The sequence below is a fragment of the Staurois parvus genome, unplaced genomic scaffold, assembly GCF_062004578.1.
Source record: "Staurois parvus isolate SC_StPar_1 unplaced genomic scaffold, SC_StPar_1.0 ptg000604l, whole genome shotgun sequence".
In the NCBI taxonomy this organism is placed as follows: Eukaryota; Metazoa; Chordata; class Amphibia; order Anura; family Ranidae; genus Staurois; species Staurois parvus.
The window spans coordinates 4298435-4320318 of NW_028318400.1; the positions used below are offsets into that span (position 1 = coordinate 4298435).

Consider the following 21884-nt stretch of genomic DNA (forward strand, 5'->3'; position numbering starts at 1 on the left):
AATATATAACTTCTGGTGAGTGTACACCCGTTTGAGGTGGATTCCCTCCGTGGATATATGCACATCTGCACTTTGTCACTTGGATGTATTGCAAATCAACCTGAGGACTATTATTGCTCATTATTTGCTGATTTTATTTTAGATATATCATGGACATTGATTGATTCACTTATATGCACAACTGCACTTAATAGCACTTTATACTTTTGCATATATATATTTTATAAGAATCACTGTATACATATTTTCATATTATTTGTGCGTTTATAGCGCTGCACTTTATTCATTCACATATTTGTATTGGGACCGTTACCTATGCCCTGAAGTGCCAGCAGCTGCCTGTATACTCATATATATATACTCGTTCTCAATTTTGCGCTCGCTTATATACTCTTTTGATATTGTATTGTAATGTATTATTTTGTTTCTGAGCATGCATGGTCTTGGTCACTTAATTTTTTAGGGATGAATACTGTACTGATTAAACAGAAAACATCTCTTCTGTTTTTACACTCTGGATACCACAGATTAGGATACGGGTGCACTAGGGGGCGCTCCTGCTATGTCTGGAGTGCTTAGAATAGTCAGTTACTGTACTAGGAACAAACAGTTGACAGACTCAAAATCTGACTAGGCTCCTGATTACTATGAAATATTTTATTATATCTTAAACTGACCAATAAGATCTAAAAGACAGAAAGTGAGGGAAAGACTGATGTACACCATGTGAAAGAAGGTAGAGAAGGCACCACTGAGTGCAGACCATTATACACTGTATTAAAAAGCAATGCTCTGAATATACACTCATATTATAGAAAGTAAATACAGGCAAATCTCAAGTCCACTGTAGTCCTCTGGGACTGGTTGGCATAGGCTGCGGGTCAAGGAGTCCATTTCTAAGGTCCAGGGGCCGGGTGTGTGGTGGAATGCGACCAGAACAACCACTGTGGTGTGCGATGGAACGCATTGTTCGGCGTAACCGCGTCACTGAAAGTGATGCAACGACGTTTCGGAGCATGCGCACCAACTCTGGGGGGGCATGCTCCTTTGTCAAAAGTCCTTTGTCAGAGCTTGACAAAAAATCTGATGGTTTTATAACCCTCCCTTCCTCTATCCAAAATAAATCAAAAATATATGAAAGAAAATTCTGAATAGTTCTACTTTAACTTGCAGATTTCGTGTCTGATTTTTTCAGAAAATGGAAGATAAAATTCTGATAAGGTGCTACGTGTAATAATTCCACATTTGCTTTGGTTCTCACTTTTTCAGCTTTAATCAACCCCACTGCATTAAAAGGTCTACTCCACACAGTTGATAAGGATTGATGGACTTGATGGAAAGAAAGAGTCTAAAAGAATCCACAGATATCAACTAGTAATTTTGTGTTACAAAAAAGAAAATCAAATTTTAAATTCAATATCTGAAGATTTCATGCCTGGCTCATTACGGCACTGATGGGGGAAGAACACTGGGATATGTATAGAAATGTACAATCAACATGATGACCATTTCTTGAAAGGTGCTTGAAATTATCTACTGAGGTGACTAACGCTTCATATACAACCCAAACATTACACAAGTCTGAAAAAATTCAAGTACTCTGCAAAGTCTGCCTGATGTTTATCATCTGGACGTTCAAAGGGCAATCCCAGCACTCGGCTTTAGTGCCCTTTGTCAGGGCTCACCAACAAATTACCCAAAAAATACAGCCATGCAAGCTGTACAAGATACAGTCTTCACAACACTAGAGAATGGGTATTTTCAACTGTCTATTTCTACCTGTTAATGAGGTTTGAAAATGATGCCACAACTCAGCAGATACACCTCAACCATAGTCACAGACACTAGAGGGTTTAGTCACACTGATTTCCTTTATCTCTCAGATCAGAACTCAGTAGTTTCTCCCCAGAGTCCAGCTCTGCCTCACCCACCATGAACTCTACTTCTATGGCTGCTGGTAGAGACGTCTGAGGGTTGTTGCCATTCCAGACTATTATTATAAAAACAAGCAGAAATCCACCAGAAAGAGTGGGAGCATGGGTGTGTAAATAAGGCAAAGTGGAGAACTCTTTCAGAGCCCTCAAAAGATGCATAAACCCAGTGGGCAATTTATTCTGCCGATATCCACACAAATCTGAAATATGGTTCCTTAGTGGCTTACCCCTTTAAAGGCTCTGTACTATGAAAAAAACTGGAACAAGTGTGTTCCCATTTGTATAATCCTCATATAAGCCAAAATCTAAATCACAGAATTTACTGTGACTACAGAATCCCAGCAAAAAAAAAAACTGAACTTGTGTTCTGGATGCCCTTAGACTGCTTCATACTTGGAAAGCTCAATACATCCAAAAAAATTGGGAGATTAACTGGTCTACAAATTTCCATGAAGTAGATCTTGGCATCTTCTTTGAGGCCTTCAAATAATATCATGTTCTGTCATTTCTGTCCGAGGTGTTTATTCAATTTTAGTCTCATGCATTGCCAAATGAAACTACGCACTTCCATACTCTGTAATATTTCCAAGAGTACAGATAGCCATGGACACATTGTCCTGGCCACCTAGAAGCCTCATTAGATGTTTTGAAGCACCACAAACACTGAGTCAATAGTGCTGAAGAGTACAGATGAATGTGTGTTGTCATTGAAGCTTGCCTGGTCATTTGTGTGAGGCCAGTGTCACCTCACCAGATCAATGCAGAACATTTCACACTTAATTAACTTAGAGAGCAGGACATACGCAATGAAAAAATTGTGTCATTTCAAATGGAAAGGATCGTTTCTGCACACAGAAAAATACATTTCATAGGCACTTATTTGAACAAGCTACTGTGTTTAGGAAAATGAGCCAGAACATCACTATAAAGAGACAGATGTTTCCTAACTGCCTAAAAAGCATGAAAGGGAAAAGAATTTTCCTCACATGAGAAGAAGTGCAGACGTGTTCACAGTTCTGTCTGGAAATCCAACATATGCGCTCATTCTGGTCTCAAACAGTGGAACATAAACAAGCCTGCAAGGTTTATGTCTGATAAATAGCAAATATGGACCTGCATCTCTCATCAAACATAAAATATTCAGGGAATATAAAGACCAAGAGACTTAGCCAGTGAAAAAGAGAATGCTAAGCAGTAAGATGCATGTAATTTGTAGTGCCGCCATAAGCAGAAGAAGTATGTGTTGTCCCGCTGGTGCTCAGGAATAGGGGTGCCGGCATGAAGTGTCACCATCCAGTAGTGTTTATCATAGAAACAAAAACCACCACTCCCCTGACCCGATCTGTATAAATGTATACAGGGGTTGGATAAAATTATGGAAACACCAAGTAAAAGAATTAAATTGTTACCTAATATGGTGTTGGACTGCCTTTGGCATCCAAAACAGACAGAATTCCCTTGAGAATTGTCAAATATAGGTCTTGGATCGTGGGTAATGGAATCTGATTCCCCTCTTCATGCAAAAATCGTTCCATGTCTGGCAGAGATGCCTGAGGCGGAAAACTAGCCTGAACCTTGTTCTCCAAAATTGACCATAGTGGCTCTATGACACTGAGGTCCAGTAACTGCACCCAGGGAAGGTGCAAGACTTTGTCTGCATGCTCGTCAAATTACGATTTGACACCACGAACTGTGCGAATTGGAGCATTATCATCTTGGTAAATTGCTTTGTCTTCAGGATACAATGTCTGCACCATGGGGTGCACATGGCTGGCCAAAATTTGTACATAGTCGTTGGCAGTGACTCTACCTTTCAGGGTGATGATGTCCAAGAATACCAAGGTCTGGCTGCCCAAATCATGATTCCACCGCCACCATGCTTTACCATTGGCACAAGACAGTCCTGGCCGTAAGCTTGGAACAGTGTTCACCACACGCAAACATGTCCGGTGGTTATGAACAGCGTGAAGCTCAATTCAACAGACCATATTACAGTCTTCCATTGATCAATATTCCACAATTTATGGGTGTTGCACCACTCTCTTCACTTTTGAGCAGTAATACTGTTTACTAGTTGTTTGTCAATTGCAGCTTGCCCTTGAATGTTTTGCCAGCAAGCTGAGGCCACCACACACTTACACTGATACAGATCAGGCCGGGGAAGCAGCAGTTTTTGCTGCTAAGCAGTAAGAAGATCTTAAACTGCCATGTACTATCTAGGAACTCACAAGGTATTTTCTGTCATTTGAACCTACTGTTTTTGGCTTTTTTTTTTTCGACCAGAATTCTCTACATTTTGCTCCAGATTAAATTAAAACTGTATAGAACAATATTATTATATATTTTAATAAAAAAAAAAACGATACAGCCTTCAATTTGTGATTTACTTAATTGCTAAAGTGATTGGAAAAGCATATTTTTAAATGCTAAATAACAAACAGGTTTATACGTATGCCAGCCACTAGCAATAATCACTGTGTTCTCCTAGCAGGGACAGCTCCCTGTACCCCCTTCCCGCCAGGAGATCACAATGGCTCCACAGGAGGGATTCCCCCATCAAGTCAAAAATCAGGGAAAAGGGAATTGGGAAATGCTGGGGAATCCACGTACAATGTATAAAAGTGGAGGTGCCACCAGAGTGTCTGGAAGGGTGCTACCTAATCAATATGCAAAAAAACAAAAGAAGAAAAAAGGCAGCACACCTAAAAAGCTAACCTCAAAAAAAATTTATTATACACCATAAACAGTAATAGGCTATCGGAGACATGATAATCCTGCATGACAGAGGACTCTACCCCCCGAGATATCAAGAGGGAACCCTCATGGATGGACCAAGGATGGAGTCGGTCCACTGGGATTAAACCTGACCCAACCGTCCAACACCCAACCCCTGTCCCAAACCACCACACCAACCCTAACCAACCCCCCAATACCCCCACAAGGATCCCCTCCCCTAGATGGAGGACCCTCACGTCCCGCCACACCCCTCACAAAGGAGAGAGAGGAGCTGAGGAAGATAATACCAGCCACTGGCACCCCCAACACCCAATATATGGAAAGTAAGCCTACTGCACACACTGGGGACTCCTGGAAGTGCCAACCATACAGATATATTACACAGCTAAACAACAAACATCAATCTATAAACATATAGCAGTAGTATAAATCCTTGGTCCATCCCTGAGGGATGGACCTGGTGTATAATACATTTCTTTTGAGGTTAGCCTTTTAGGTGTGCAGCTTTTTTTCATTCTCCTTTTGTTTTTTGGATTCCCCCATCACCACTGACTTTGTTGATGGGGGGAATCAAGCGATTTTCTTTCCTGCAACCTCTATGGCCTGCCTTAGAATTGGAGTGGGACTGTTGGAGTAGGTTTAGCCTTAGTTAGATTATAACTGAAGCTTCCAATTTAGGTTAAAAAAAACCTTTACCTTTACAACCACTTTACAGTAAAGATTTTATTAAGACCAAATGTCCGCATATTATTTTCCTTCTGCTCTATCAACTGTATTATTTTACACTTAATAGACAAAAACTCATCGACTTTACTCCCAAAGCTGATGTGTGATTTGTTTTAAAGCTTACTAAAGTGTGCCTGTTTCTAATTTGGAACAAGATGATTTATATAAGTGTATATTACCATTAGTTCTTGGATTGCGCAGAATTTTATAATAATCCAGTGTAATAAATAGTAGGGCTTTGGAAACTTGGGGAGTGTCATTATAAACACTATGGCTGCGTCTAAGTTACAAAGCTGTGTGCTTTGGTGCCAAATGAACTGCATAACCATGGAGGATGCAGCTGCATGCCCAAATAAAAATTTGACATTATTATTATTATACAGGATTTATATAGCGCCAACAGTATGCGCAGCGCTTTACAAAATTAAGGTACATTACAGTTCTCTGACTGGATGTCGCTCCATTTCCTCAAGCTCAACCTCTCCAAAACCGAGCTTCTCGTCTTTCCCCCTTCCCGCGCCCCCCCCATCCTTTCCATCACTACCAACAACACCACCATCAATCCCACCCCGCATGCCAAGGTCCTTGGCGTCATTCTGGACTCAAACCTTTCCTTTCAACCTCATGTCAAATCACTTACAAACACATGCAGGCTCCACCTCCGGAACATCGCCAAGATACGCTCCTTCCTTACCCCAGACACCACTAAACTACTCGTACACTCCCTGATTATCTCACGCCTTGACTACTGCAACTCCCTCCTCACCGGCCTACCCCAGTGCAAACTCTCCCCGCTTCAGACCATCCTGAACTCAGCGGTCAGACTCATCCACCTCACCAGCCGCTCCACCTCTGCCACCCCCCTCTGCCTCTCCCTCCACTGGCTCCCCATTGCCCAACGCATTAAATTCAAACTGCTCACTCTGACCTATAAGGCCATTCACAACACTGCCCCTAACTACCTCACCGACCTGATTCCCAGGTACCACCCTACCCGTACCCTTCGCTCTTCACAGGACCTCCTTCTATCTTGCTCCCTGGTCTCCTCCTCCCACGCACGACTGCAAGACTTCTCCAGCTCCTCCCCCATCCTCTGGAACTCACTACCCCAATCCATCAGACTGTCACCTTCCCTCCTCACCTTCAGGCGCTCCCTGAAAACCCACCTCTTCAGGGAAGCCTACCCCACCCTCACCTAACAGCCGCTGCCCTTGCCTCCTCCTGCCACTCCATCCCCCACAGCCATTTCCTCCTGTACCTCTACCCCCTCCCTCCTAGATTGTAAGCTCGAAAGAGTAGGGCCCTCTTACCCCTTGTGTACTGTATGTTGTTACTGTACTGTTTCATGTATTGTCCCCCCCTCTATTGTACAGCGCTGAGCAAACCCTTTGGCGCTATATAAACTCGATAAAATAATAATAATAAATAAAATAGTTACAATACAATTTGGTACAAGAGGAAACAGGGGGCCCTGCTCATTAGAGCTTACAATCTGCCATCAGGACAGTAATATGCTGTATAAGCTCCAGTAATACGGTGATGTTGTCATATGTCTCATTAGAGATTACTGCAAGAGTAAACTGCCACAGTGTGGAAACTATTATCTCCATATCTCCCCGCAGGTATAGTATAACTCCATGTACCTGTGTCTGTGACTCATCAGCATTTTCCTGTAGCGTGTCCTTAAAGCAGCATCAAACCCCAAACCAAAAATGTAATATATTGCAGCTTACCAATCATTAGATATGGTGACTACATTAGTTTTTTTTGTTTTTTTTTTAAAAGCTTTATCCCTCCCTGTTTTCACCTGGTTATCTGGCCAATAGCACACATCCTGTATTAGAGTGCCTCCACTCTGGATGAAGGAGCACAGGAGGTACAGCAGACAGCAGCATTGTCAGTCTCAGGGAAAGGTAGTGTTAGATGTACTAGCAGATTTAGATACTAGCAGATTTAGATACATTAAAAAATGTAAACCATGCTCTAACTCAGACTGCAGTTATACAAGCAGTAAAAGCAACAGCCTTTTTTTTTTTCTTCTTTTGGGATAAAGGTTTTACATGAATGAATAAAAGCTGATCATTGTAAGCACCCGTCAGTAGTAAATGGTTTGTCTCATCCCTCTTAAAGTGATACCAAAAGGTTCACATAATTTTTTTTAATGACAAACATGTCATACTTACCTGCTCTGTGCATTGGTTTTGCACAGAGCAGCCCGATCCTCCTCTTCTCGTGTCCCCCACCGGCGCTTCTGGCTCCTTCCCCCTGCTGAGTGCCTGAGTGCTCCATGAGTGCTTGCTTCTGATCCACCTCTGTGTGTGTCTAGAAGACCCACAGAGCGCCACACAGCCCCGCTCCCTCCTCACAGACTGTGATTGACAGCAGTGGCAAGAGACCTAGAAATGGTGCTGCTCTCATGCTTATCGCTGAATTGAGATGGGGGTCAAGAAAGTATCAGGGTGGGCTGAGGGTAGAGCTGCACACTGAAGGTTTTTACCTTCATGCATAGAATGCATGAAGGTAAAAACATACAGCCTTTGTAACCATCTAAACTGATACATTTGCAGGAGAGATTGTTCTGTTTAAAAGCAACGGACTTATTGGGCAGATCACCAGGTGACATTAAAAGAAAGGCTAAAAAAGAAAACATAACATCTAAGAATTGGTAAGGTGCAATATAATACATTTGCTTTTGGGTTGAATATTGCTTTAATGCACTTATGACTTGTACTAATAACCTCCACAAGGACTAAACTTGGCCAAGGACCTAATGTTACAGGATAAGAGCACTTACTGCACTTATCCTAATTACTCCTTCTGTTCTCAGGTGCCATAGTTCATGTTTAGTGGATATGTATAAGTATATAAAAGACACTGCAGACAAATGCATTACTCTACCTGTGTGTAGCGGACTTGCAAAACAAACATGGTGAACAGAACTTGACAAGTATGGGGATGTATTGTTCCAATGCATTAGGAGGAACATGCCAAGAGTGATCAGTGCTTGATTGGTTTTAAAGATTCATGCTCTGGGAGCCTGTCCTGACACCTAATATGCACCTGCTTGCTTGGAGTCAGTAAATCTTTTTGTGGTGAAGTAACAATAACAAGACGTAAAAACTGATTGCCTGCCATGAGATCTGCTTCTTTTAGTCAGCAGTTTCCATATTTCTCTACTGATAGATTGCCCTAAAAGAGATTTTTTTGTGCATACTTCTCAGATGGGTCACAGAACTTACCTCTGCATGCCTGTGACCCAGGTTCAGTTGACAGCAGGCTAAAGGCATCACACAGCCGGTCAAGACTCTGCAGGGATCCTGCCAATAATGTTGGGATCCACCCAGATGGGGGGTAAGCTGCAGGATCGGACCTATGCTGCAGCGATATAGGTGAGTATGTATGTTTGGTTTCTTTTTTAAAACCTGTAATTCTCCTTTAAATTGGTTGTAAAGGCTCAAGGTTTTTTACCTTCATGAATTCTATGTATGAAGGTGAAAAACCTTCTCTGTGCAGCATCCCCCCCAGTACTCACCTAAGCCCCCTCTCGATCCAGCCATGTGCACTGTACTCTCAGCTATCCTGGAACTCTTTCTCCTCATTGGCTAAGACAGCAGCTGAAGCCATTGGCTCCCACTACTGTCAAACACAGCCAGTGAGCCAATGGGAGGGGTGGGGGGGCAAGCTGCGGCTCCTTGTGTGAATGGACACAGGGAGCAGCTGGTGCCCCCATAGAAAGCTACTTGGTGTGGGGGCACCCGACAGGAGGGAGGGGCCAGGAGCGCAGGTGGGAGACCTGAGAAGAGGAGGATCCGGGCTGCTCTGTGCAAAACCACTGCACACAGCAGGTAAGTATAGACATGTTTGTAATTTTAAAAAAAATGTAAGCCTTTAGAACCACTTTAACTCCTGGGAAAATCCATGATCAAATCTTAAAGCTATATTACAAGAAACCATTCCTGAGAGAAACATGGAGTTTACTGACTTTTTATTCTGCAACTGCTAGTTGTTTGACTGTTATTATGACCTCCTGTCTTCAATACCTCGCATCACTGAACCACAGCAAGTATACGGATCAGGAGATCTGACTTTCCTGATATGTATAGTTGTTCTGGGTTAGTTACTCATGTACTGAGGATTGGCATTAGAGTTAGGCAGCTAGCATTTTCAGAAGGATGTCAGAAATGACAGCCCTTATATTTCTCATAGGCTAGATTCAAATTATGTGCAGCTGTGCGAGCTGCAGTTTGCGCAGGTACGGCAGAACATTTGAATGGGCTGCCATGCCTTGTGAAATGCAGGGCAAAGTTGCTATACTATTTTTGGAATCGCACAACAGTGCGCACAGAGCTTCGTGGAATGGGTTTCCATGGCAAAGCAGCTGTATCCAAGCCTTACATCACCAAGTGCAATGCAAAGCGTCAGATGTAGTGGTGTAAAGCATGCCGCCACTGGACTCTAGAGTCTGGAGTGACGATTCACACTTCTCTGTCTGGCAATCTGATGGACGTGTCTGGGTTTGGCGGTTGCCAGGAGAACGATATTTGTGCCAAGTGTAAAGTTTGGTGGAGGGGGGATTATGGTGTGGGGTTGTTTTTCAGGGGTTGGGGTTGGGCTTGGCCTCTTAGTTCCAGTGAAGGGAACTCTTAAGGAGTCAGCATACTAAGACATTTTGGACAACTTTATGCTCCCAACTTTGTGGGAACAGTTTGGGGATGGCCCCTTCCTGTTCCAAAATGACCGCACACCAGTGCACAAAGCAAGGTCCATAAAGACATGGATGAGTGATTTTGGGGTGGAGGAACTTGACTGGCCTGACAGAATCCTGACCTCAAACTGATAGAACAATTTTGGGATGAATTAAAGCAGAGACTGCGAGCCAGGCCTTCCCATCCAACATCATTGCCTGACCTCACAAATGTACTTCTGGAAGAATGGTCAAACATTCCCATAGACACACTCCTAAACCTTGTGGACAGCCTTCCCAGAAGAGTTGAAGCTGGTATAGCTGCAAAGGGTGGGCCAACTCAATATTAAACCCTACGGACTAAGACTGGGATGCCATTAAAGCTCATGTGCATGGAAAGGCAGGCATCCCAATACTTTGGGCAATATAGTGTATATATATTTATATAGATGTGTATATATATTTATATATATATATATTTTTTTTTTCCCCCCCACATACTACATACACTACTATATAATATGTACATACCTGTAGGTGGATACTTGATCCCATGCGGTATTCGGTTGATGCTCAGAATATAACCATCCTCAGTGACCACCTCATACTCCTCACTGGGGTATCCCCTGTATCGGATCAGTTCACTCTGAAAAATATTATAAAAATAATCTTTAAGAACAGTGCACAACTCTTGTCTAATTTATATCCTCTTCATTCTGTCTGCCCAGAGTCCATGTGTTTCAGCTTTGTTAAAATATATAATTAATCTTCCTTTACCTTGCACTCTTAGAATATACACTTCTTCCGAAATCTGAACTATGTTCGAGTCTCCTCTCCCCCTGTCGATGGCAATGCAATTCCACCACTTTTTAACCCACCATTGGAGAAAAGTAACCTTCTTACCCAACTCCACGCCTCTGAAGAGGCGATACCACACGGCCTATCTCAGTCCTATCGTATATTGTCACACCCATCACACCTATTGCCCCTGGAGTACCTTGCAAGATGGGAGCGTGACCTAGGCACTATCTTCACAGAACAGCACAGAGACAAGATCATACAAATGGCCCATAAGGCCTCCATCTCTTCTAAGACCCAACAGACAGGCTACAAAATTTTAACTAGATGGTATAAAAACCCTACATAAATTGTTCCCACAGAGCTCCCCATTGTGCTGGAGACATCAGAAGAAGGAAGACTAGATGAATCACGTCTTCTGGTACTGCAAAGGCCTCAAAGACTTCTGGTCCCAGAGGGGTGGAGCCTGAACATGGCGGCACAGGAGAGAGTGTAGCTTAGCACTCTCCGTGAGCCTTCCCCCCGCTTACCTCCCTATGAAGCCTCGTCGGATGGACCAGCTGCTTTGAAGGCAGTAACTCACCTGCAGGAGAGAGTCGGAGAGAGCCGGCGGAGTCCCGGGGACGGTCGGAGCCGGCGGAGTATCGGGAGGGTGCTGCATGAGAGACACCTCGGGGTTTTCCCTCCTACCCTTCTACAGCGGTGGCTGGAGAGGAGTGGGGTTGCCTAGGAGACGACCGGTCGGCCTGGAACTGGGGGAGAGCCGGGAGAGAGACGCCTCGTGGTCTCAGCTGGTGTCTGGCGTCTTGCAGAGGCGGCTTCGGAGGAGGAACAGGGTTGCCAGGGAGACGTCAGTGGGTCAGCTGGGACATTGGAGAGTCGCTGACACTGACTCCGACACTGACTCCGACACGTGAGGAGCTCTGGGAGCCCCGAGAAAGAGAGGGAATGTCCGGCATCTCAGTAAATGGGTAAACCAGCTGAGGGTAACAGACATACTGACCCTCAATAGATATAATATCCATATGAACATACTATCTCCTTACCTCCTATATCCAAACTATCTCCACCCTAATTCTACACCAATTCCATCATCTCCATATCAGTTATAATTTTACAGCTCCACAAGCATATAATATCATGCTCATTCTTATAAAACAGTTAAACATCTTAACCCCCACTCTACTCCTTTCTCTATTTTACTACTAACTTGCATACTAACTCTAATCGAAGGGGGCCTGTAATGTAAAGGGAGGATAAGCTGCATGAACTACGAGAGACCCCTAGGAATCCCTTCAAGAGGAGACAAGCGGATTTAAACACAGAGGAGGACTGTTTCTGAAGTGAAGCTCCAACGTGGTGGGTGAGTGAGGACCGTGGGTTTATCCTGCAGGTCCTCTTTTACACTGCATATACATCGGTTTTGTATATTAGATTTTTATATATTCTGAATTCCTGCACTAGATTGTGAGGTGCCTGGAAAAAGAACTGTGACTAAATACTCAAACAGAAAATAAAAGAAATAGGGGATTCCTGGGACAGGTCTGAAGATTGGAGGAGTAAAAGATCAGGAGTTCCAGGAAATAAGAGTTAAAAATTCCCAAACTACAGCATGAAAGGTAAAAATATCAAAGGGAGTGGGTCTAAGAACACCCAAACGGGTACGATTAAGAAGTATGTGTCACAAGGAAATGTTACCCCAGAAAGAACCCAGGGAATAAGTGAAAAAAGTGAATCAGAAATAAGTCTGGATAACAGCCCAAGACTTTCCCTGGGCCCAGTTTACAATAGTCATATGGAAGGTATGGAACCAAGAGAGCTGGAAAGAGATATGCAACTACCTAATAAAAAAGAAATGGCGGAGATGTTTAAAGGTTTGGAAAATTCAATAAAGCAAGAGATGGGGATGATTCGGGAAGATCTGGGACAATTACTAACTAGGGTGGAGGAAATGGAGGAGAAGGTACAAGCCCAAGCTAAGACCATCCCAAAATTAGAGAAATGGATAATTGAAGATAGAAAAGAACATAAGAGAATGCTTTATAGGATGGAAGAACAAGAAAATAGAGAAAGGAGAAATAATATCAGAGTTAGAGGAGTACCGGAATTGACACAGGGGGAAGATCTAAAAGAGCTATCTGGTAAAATCTTGAACTTTATAATGGATAAGGAGATGTTTAAACTGGATGAATTATACAGGATTGGGAAGTACCAACAAGGAAATGGGGTAGAAAAACCAAGAGACATAATTGTTAAATTTCACAACTATGGAGATAGAGAAAAGATATGGAAAAAGATCAAAGGAAGATCAAATATTACATATGGTGGGAAAAATATCCAAATTTTTGCAGATTTGACAGTAGAAACTCTGAGAAGGAAGAGAGCACTGAAACCCCTATTGGAAACGATGAAAAAACAAGGAGTGAAATACAGATGGGGCCGTGATTTAAGCTTAATTGGGTGGAGGGATGGAATAACAGCTATTTTAAGATTCCCGGAGGATATGGAAGAATTTTGTGACATATTTGGACTGCAGAGACAAGTGATATCTGGCTGGGAAGGGGAGGAGGGAGAGTTGGATATTTGTGGGACAGGAAAGTGGCAGCTGGTTAAAAGAGGAAATAGAGAAACAATAGATAAGGGGATATCGGGGAGGAGGGGGGGACGGTAAGCGGTCATGGGTAGAGTCGAACCCCTATAGAGGGATCAAAAGTGGAATATGATCCAAAGGCATAGGAGGCCAGGGGGGGTGGAGAGGCGGAGGGGAGGGGGGGGAGGGGATGGCGGGGGGGAGGGAGAGGGGGGGTTGGGGGGGGTAGGGGTGGGAGGGGGGAATGGGAGGGAGGGAGGAAGGGATGGGAGTGGGGTGGGAGGGAGGGAGGGGAGGAGGTATTGGGTTAATACTCTGCATGACAGATGGGATAAAGAGGAAGAGGCAATCTGGAAGAGAGATGGAGTTAATTGGGAATGATGGAAGAAATACAGTTTATAACCTATAACGTAAACGGACTGAGTTGTCCAGGGAAGAGATTTAGGTTATTTAATGAGTTACATCATAGGGCTACGTCAGTGGTATTTTTACAGGAGACGCATTTTGAGATAGAGGCAAACGTGAGGTTGAAATCTAAATACTACCCAACATGGTATTATGCAGATTCCCCAATTAAAAGAGCAAAAGGGGTTGCAATAGGTTTGGCAAAGAATATGAGATTCGAGTTGGAAGATAGAAGAACCAACCCGGAGGGGAGGTTTTTATTTTTAAAAGGTAAACTTCAGGGGATTGAGTGTACTTTAGCCAACATATACTGCCCTAATAAAAAACCGGAGATGTATATGAAAAGTTTGTTGAAAAAATTAATGGAATTTAAAAAAGGGCGCCTGATAGTAGCTGGAGACCTAAATTTCTGTATGGACCCACAAAAGGATAATACCTCTTCCGTGCAAAGAGAGGGGAGTAGGTCTCTGAGATCTTTGAAAAAAGTGATGCATGAATATCAACTAGTGGACACCTGGAGAATAAAGCATATGAAGGACAGAGACTATACCTTCTTCCCTAATGCACATGAGATATACTCGAGATTAGATTACATCTTAATAGATCATCAACTTATAGACCATCTGGTTAAAATTGACATAGAGACAAGGACGTTCTCGGATCATGCTCCGGTCGTAATGAAAATGGGATGGGGAAGAAGGTGGACTGGAGGATTAGGGTGGAGGTTAAATGAGGTTCTTCTTTTGGATGAGGATTTAGTTCAGAAAATCGAGAAAGAGATAAAGGTATACTTTAAGGAGAACGAAACAGAGGAGGTATCGATAGCTACAGTCTGGGAAAGCCACAAGGTATTTATAAGAGGAATCTTGATAGCGGCAGGGGCAAGGAAGAAAAAGGAAAGAAGAGAGAGGGTTAGTAGGCTTTTAAAAGAAATATTGGACTTGGAGCAGATCCATAAGAAGAAAATAACAAAAGATACGAGACAGAAGTTATTGGATAAAAAAGATGAACTAGAGAGGTTGATGGATGAGGAGAAGAGAAGAGTATACAACAGGGTTTTGAACGAGAGATATAGATGGGGAGATAGACCAGGAAGATATCTAATGAGAGCCCTGAATAAAAAGAAAAATAGGAACTATATAGAAAAGATAAAAAGTTCAAAGGGGGAGTTGGTCCATTCAAATAAAGAGATTATTAAAGTGTTCACGGAGTATTACAAACAGTTATATAATATTAGTCCCCAAGGCCCTCTAAAAGTAGTTCAAGAGGGAATCAATGAAAAAAAGATGACATACTTAAAAAATGCGGGATTACCAAAATTAAGTGAAGCACAGTTGAACACCCTAGATGCAGAAATTTCCCGGGAAGAAATTAAAATAGCATTAAAAGGCACAGTGGGGGGGAAAAGCCCAGGCCCGGATGGCTATACAGTTAAAAACTATAAGAAATTTAGTGAAGTACTGTTACCCAAGTTGGAGAAATATATGAATGCCCTGGGAGGTGGGATGGAAGTGAGGAGAGAATCCCTACAGGCCCATGTAGTACTTATCCACAAGGAGGGAAAAGATCCGTCTCAGTGCTCCAGCTATAGACCTATCTCATTATTGAACACAGACACTAAACTGTATGCAAAGGTGTTAGCAAACAGGTTGAGAGATCTTATGCCTGAATGGATCCATGGAGACCAGGTGGGCTTTGTACCGGGGAGAGAAGGTAGAGATAACGGCCTGAGAACCCTGATGCTTATTCAGAAAAGTAGAAAAGGGAAGGCCCCGGTGGTGCTCTTGTCAATTGATGCAGAGAAGGCATTTGATAGAGTGGACTGGGGTTTTATGATGGACAACTTAAAAGTGCTGAAAATAGGTGATAGAATGCGAGAGTGGATAAGTAAATTATATAGGGAGCCCACTGCAATCATCACGGTAAATGGGGAGAGATCAGAACCCATTGGAATGTCTAATGGTCTCAGTGCTCCAGCTATAGACCTATCTCATTATTGAACACAGACACTAAACTGTATGCAAAGGTGTTAGCAAACAGGTTGAGAGATCTTATGCCTGAATGGATCCATGGAGACCAGGTGGGCTTTGTACCGGGGAGAGAAGGTAGAGATAACGGCCTGAGAACCCTGATGCTTATTCAGAAAAGTAGAAAAGGGAAGGCCCCGGTGGTGCTCTTGTCAATTGATGCAGAGAAGGCATTTGATAGAGTGGACTGGGGTTTTATGATGGACAACTTAAAAGTGCTGAAAATAGGTGATAGAATGCAAGAGTGGATAAGTAAATTATATAGGGAGCCCACTGCAATCATCACGGTAAATGGGGAGAGATCAGAACCCATTGGAATGTCTAATGGTACAAGACAGGGCTGTCCATTGTCCCCTCTGCTATATGTATTGTCACTCGAACCTCTGCTGTCAATAATAAGAAATAGTGGATCGGTAAAGGGAATTCAGATATAATCCATAGACATAGAGTTGCGGCCTTTGCGGACGACTTATTGTTCTATGTGGGGAATCCCCGAATAACTCTCCCAAATATAATGAAGATTCTGAAGGAGTACGGTGAACTATCAAATTTAAAAATTAATCCAACAAAAATAGAGATCTTGAATATAAATATATCGAAGAATGAAAAATAAAAACTACAAAAAGAATTCCCCTTTATATGGAGAGAAAAAGAGATAAAATACCTAGGAATAAAACTCACTGCCTCATCTAAGCATTTGTATAGATTAAACTATATCTCTTTGATAAATGAGATCAGAGAAGATTTAAAAAGATTAGAAAGAGGAAACCCATCCGGGATAGGACGTATAAACCTAGTTAAAATGGTAATCCTGCCTAAAATACTGTATAGATTTCAAATGGTACCAATTAAAATCCCAGAAGCCTTCGTCAAGACAATAAAAAAAATACTAACAAGATACATATGGAAGAATAAAAAACCTAGAATAGCATATGAAACATTGAGTAGGACTAAAGAGAAAGGGGGATTGGGTCTACCAGATGTCAAGAGATATTATAAAGCAGTGGTTTTAGCAAGAATATATGACTGGACATTTAACCATAAGGGGAAAAGCTGGGTAACAATTGAAAATGATCTTAGTGGCATTAGATTGAGTCAGATGATATGGGTTCCACCACAGTTCAGGGGAATTAAAGAAAGCACAAGTATCTACACTTTAAATGTCTTTAGGGTATGGGATAATTTACACAAAAGCATGAAATGGGATTTTAATTCTTTATTAATGCCTCTCACAAACACTGAGTACTTTCCCCCGGGAAAGATTAAGATATCAGGGAGATGGTTTAGAAAGGAAGATACTCAACTGAGAGATGTTTTGGTGGAGGGGGAATTGAGATCACTAAAAGATTTAATAGAGAAGAAGGGAGATATTTTTATTAGAATAGATAAGTGGAAACATCATCAATTGAAATGTTTTATTGGGAATCTACCGAAACCCCTGAGATCAAAAGAGGAGTGGAATATGTTTGAAAGGTTGTTAGAGACACGAAGGGATGGGAAGCACGGTGTTTCAAAAGTGTATAGAATACTCACAGAATTAGACACAAACACAAAGTTAATCTTTATAACAAAATGGGAAAGAGATATGGGAATGGAGATTGATGAAGATAGACAGAGAAAGATGTTTAGATTGATACACGATAATGTTAGTATGAGAGAGGTTGAGGTTAATTATAAGTGTGTGACACGTTGGCAAATTACACCGAGTGTAGAGCACAAGATGAGTGGTGAAAATTCAAATTTGTGTTGGAGAGGATGTGGAGAGATAGGCATGGTGTTCCACATATGGTGGGAATGTCCGAAAATCCAGGCTTTTTGGAAGATAATAGTCAAATTGATTGAAGATATAACTGAAATTGACATAGGGTTAGACCCAATGATGTGCCTCCTACACAATGTGGAGACATCTGTAAATAAATATAAAGATTCAGGTATATGGTACTTATTGAATGCGGCGAAGGGGTTGATACCCAAGTTTTGGCGGAAATCTGAGGTACCGAGGGAGGATGACTGGATTAACAGAGTGAACCAGATAGGTAGAATGGAAAGAGCATACCATATGCAGGAAGATAGGATGAGAGTTTATTTTAGGAGATGGGAAAAATGGGAAAGAGCAGGATTGAAAGAAAAATATAGGAAAATATGAACTAGGATGTTAGTAAAAAATTAATAAGCCTCAAGAGAGCAAAATGGGCTAGAGTCTGCAGAGGAGGAGGAGGGGGGAGGAGGGGTGGAAAGGGGGGGGGGGGGTAGTGGGATGGGAAAGAAAAGAGTTTTTATTAAGGGAAAAGTAGAAATGTTATAAATATCTATGTGTATGAGAATCTTTTCCCCTTTATGGGTTTTTGTATTAACATGAAAAATGTAATAAATATTTAAATTAAAAAAAAAAAAAAAAAAAGACTTCTGGTCCCAGGTTAAACTGTGGATTTTGAAATTTACTGATATTCAAATACTAGATGCTGCCGCCTTTTTTACTACATGTTACAAATGCTCCCTATTGTTACATCTGCAATGCCGCCAAGTAATGCATTCCTTTTTTCTGGAAGCAACCAGTATTCCCTCCGATCAAGACTTGGTTCACCAAGATAAACAAACTTAAGCTGATGGAGGAAATTATGGGGGCAGCACACCTCAGGGAGGAACGAGTTGGAAAAACTTGGTTTTAGTGGACAGAATTTACATGTACATCCGAATATCAGGATATCTTAAGCTCACAATCGTGACACTGCCTAATTCAACCACTCCAATGCTGTCAGAGATCATTGTGGAAACCCATGGTTGGCTCTATGCGAACTAGCTTCCTTCTTCCTTCCCCTGCGTGGGCAGGACCTTTCCACCTCATCTCATTCATCCCCCTCAGTCTTTTTCTATAATTGAAAAGTTTTACAGTACAAGCCTTTGGTAGCAGGCCATGGTCATGGGACATAATGGGTTGTATTATTTCTGACATGCTGATTCTATCATTTACAAACAAGTTCTACTAATATTGACTAATGTAACACTTTCATGTGTAGGATCTAAAGACATTTTTAAATATGCATGTGCGCGCACGCACACACACACACACACACACACACACACACACACACACACACACACACACACACACACACACACACACACACACACACACACACACACTTCTTTACAGAAAGTAATGTTTGCCAAGTACTTCTTAGTATGCCACTCTATCTCTAGAGCCCTATAACATGTAGATACATGATCAGACCCCCAAAACTGCAAAAACTAGTCCCTACATTTTTAAAAACAAAAAGAATATCTCAAATCAGTGACATATGTGAATGACTACTTGTTACTATTTTTTTACACTGTTCTGATTGATGATCCTCGAGGATACTAATACTTGTTACGCTATCATGTAGCATTGGCTGAGAACCAGTGACCTGAAGCACTGTATGGCATTGGTTTCACAAAGCAGAAGGCATTTACATGTTATCACATTCAACACAATTCCAAAACAAGGGGTCATGCCTCATTTTAGGACAAGGGGCCATGCAAATCAATCCATTATGCCCCATGGCCAATCCTGCCTTGAGAATAGCCGGTTTATAACACATAAAGCCAAACTTTAGAGTCTCATATGCAGCTGTTTTTAGCCTTCATCCCACCGTCAGTGCAAGCATAGAAAACCTGTTTTGTATGGCATTTTGGAGTTTGTTTTTCTGGTGTTTGCATTGGTTCCTATTACAACTCAAAAGTAAGAGCAAGTAGCATCAAATTGGCCCTAGTGTGTGTGCGCATGTGTGTAGGGCCTTCATATTAGAATCTGTTAGGATTGAGAGACACAATCTTACACCGATTCTCCCCATAGCCCACTGCTCTCTCCTCCCGGGCCTGAGCATCAGTTGCAGGGCACTGCTCTGTTGCTGGATGGTGGTGGGCAACATCCTCATTGCTAGGCAGCTGTTTGGCTATGCCTGTTCTGCTTTCCCTGACCTGATTGGCCAGTTGTGCTGTTGGAACTCTTTTTGAATATCACAAACTCAGGGCTCTGGGTTTGAAATAGCATTCAGCTTCCTGACTCCTGTAACCAATAATTGCTTTAGCCTGCTTGGTCCCGTGCCTGGATACAGATTTCCTCTCTGACTGTAGCCTGCCCTGAACCATTTTGGATCGCACAGCTTGCAGCTTGCCCAGACCCATGCCTGGATTTTGGATCGTGCAGCTTGCCCAGACCCATGCCTGGATTTTGGATCGTGCAGCTTGCCCAGACCCATGTCTGGATTTTGGATCGTGCAGCTTGCCCAGACCCATGCCTGGATTTTGGATCGTGCAGCTTGCCCAGACCCATGCCTGGATTTTGGATCGTGCAGCTTGCCCAGACCCATGCCTGGATTTTGGATCGTGCAGCTTGCCCAGACCCATGCCTGGATTTTGGATCGTGCAGCTTGCCCAGACCCATGCCTGGATTTTGGATCACGCAGCTTACAGGTTACCCAGACCCGTGCCTGGATTTTGGATTGCGCAGCTTGCCCAGACCCGTGCCTGGATTTTGGATTGCGCAGCTTGCTGCTTGCCCAGACCCATACCTGGTTTTTGGATTGTACAGATTACCTCTTGCCTTTACCTTTGGCCTGGACTACAGATTATGCTACTGCCAGCCACCAGCCCTGACCACCACTAAGCCTAAGTCACAAAACCAGATCACTCCAGCATACTGTAGCCGATTTACACCACACCAGTTATTCCAACCATTTTACACAATATGTGAACTCCCAGTCTTGCGAATATTGTGTGCTGGGGCCATCCAAGTACCATTAGGTATACTAGCCTTAAGGAAAAGGCAGCTGCTATTGGTGAAACCATGCAAAAGCCTCATTATTTTTGCAGAACGTGATGTGAATGGTTGAACCTTACAGAATCTCCTTCATTGGACAGGATTAATGTGAATGATTCTATGTGCTGTAACACACGGGGTAAAATAGCACTATACAAACACCCTGGCAGCAGTCATTTATATTCTTTGTGAGGGAAGGTCTAGGAGGCTCTAAAGGCTGGTTCTAGGTTTTTTACCGACATGCGTTCCATGCATGAAGGTAAAAAATCTTCAGTGTGCAACTCCCCTTGCAGCCTCCCTCCCTCACCCAATACTTACCTGAGCCCCCACTCGATCCAGCGATGTGTATGAGAGCAGGGGTTCCCCCGGATCTCCCCCCCCTCATTGGCTCGGACACAGCAGTGGGAGCCACTGTGTCAATCACAGCCAGTAAGAAGAGAGCAGGGGGCAGGTCCAACTCAAGAGGAAGCACGCACGAGTGACCCCAGAGTAAGCTGCTTGCTCTGGGGGCAATTAGCAGGGAGGAGCAGCCAGGAGCCCCAGTGGGTGACCGAAGAAGAGGATGATTGGGGCTGCTCTGTGAAAAACCATTGCACAAAGCAGGTAATTATAACATGTTTGTTATTTTTAAAACAAAAAAATCTGAACCTTTAGTATCACTTTAAGGTTAGAAGCAACAAACTCAATGGGTTCTACACATCTTGGAGTCCTCAAAACAAGCAGCAAAACAAAGACAAAAGGGTGGCTTTGCTGCCAGAAAACAGTTCACTTGTATTCATTGCCACTGAAAAAAGGCTGAGCAACTCTACAACAAAAGGACTTACTCAGAGAAACCATGGAAAACACATTTACTAGGCATCATCTGACTGCTAGAGCAATCATCATCACGCTGAAAGTCCAAAGTACAGAACCCAGTCTCATCCAGAGCTCAGACCTTCAGAGTGACTATATTTACACAAGGCAGACATGAAAGACTTTGACTTCAAAATTGCAATTAACAAGTAATGACATCATTCATATATAAATAGTGTATTTGTACAGCTTAGCTACAATCTGTGAAAATAACTTGAAAGCAATCATTCACAATGTTTTAAATGAACACTGGGAATTTCCCTAACACATATGTACATTTCAGGTCATGGGTACTAATACCACTCTTCATTAAAGCAGTATTAAACCCAAA

The 21884-nt window shown here is 42.6% G+C and overlaps 1 protein-coding gene across 1 annotated transcript in view; it reads right to left on the reverse strand.

The window, feature by feature from the left end:
- The window catches only part of LOC149449802 (lysosomal acid lipase/cholesteryl ester hydrolase-like), a 72432-nt gene that overhangs the window by 25614 nt on the left and 24934 nt on the right, over nucleotides 1-21884 (reverse strand). Inside the window, exon 3 of the mRNA XM_089692787.1 lies at nucleotides 10612-10726. Coding sequence (XP_089548913.1) covers nucleotides 10612-10726 — 115 coding nt within the window. The remainder of the gene's footprint in view (nucleotides 1-10611; nucleotides 10727-21884) is intronic.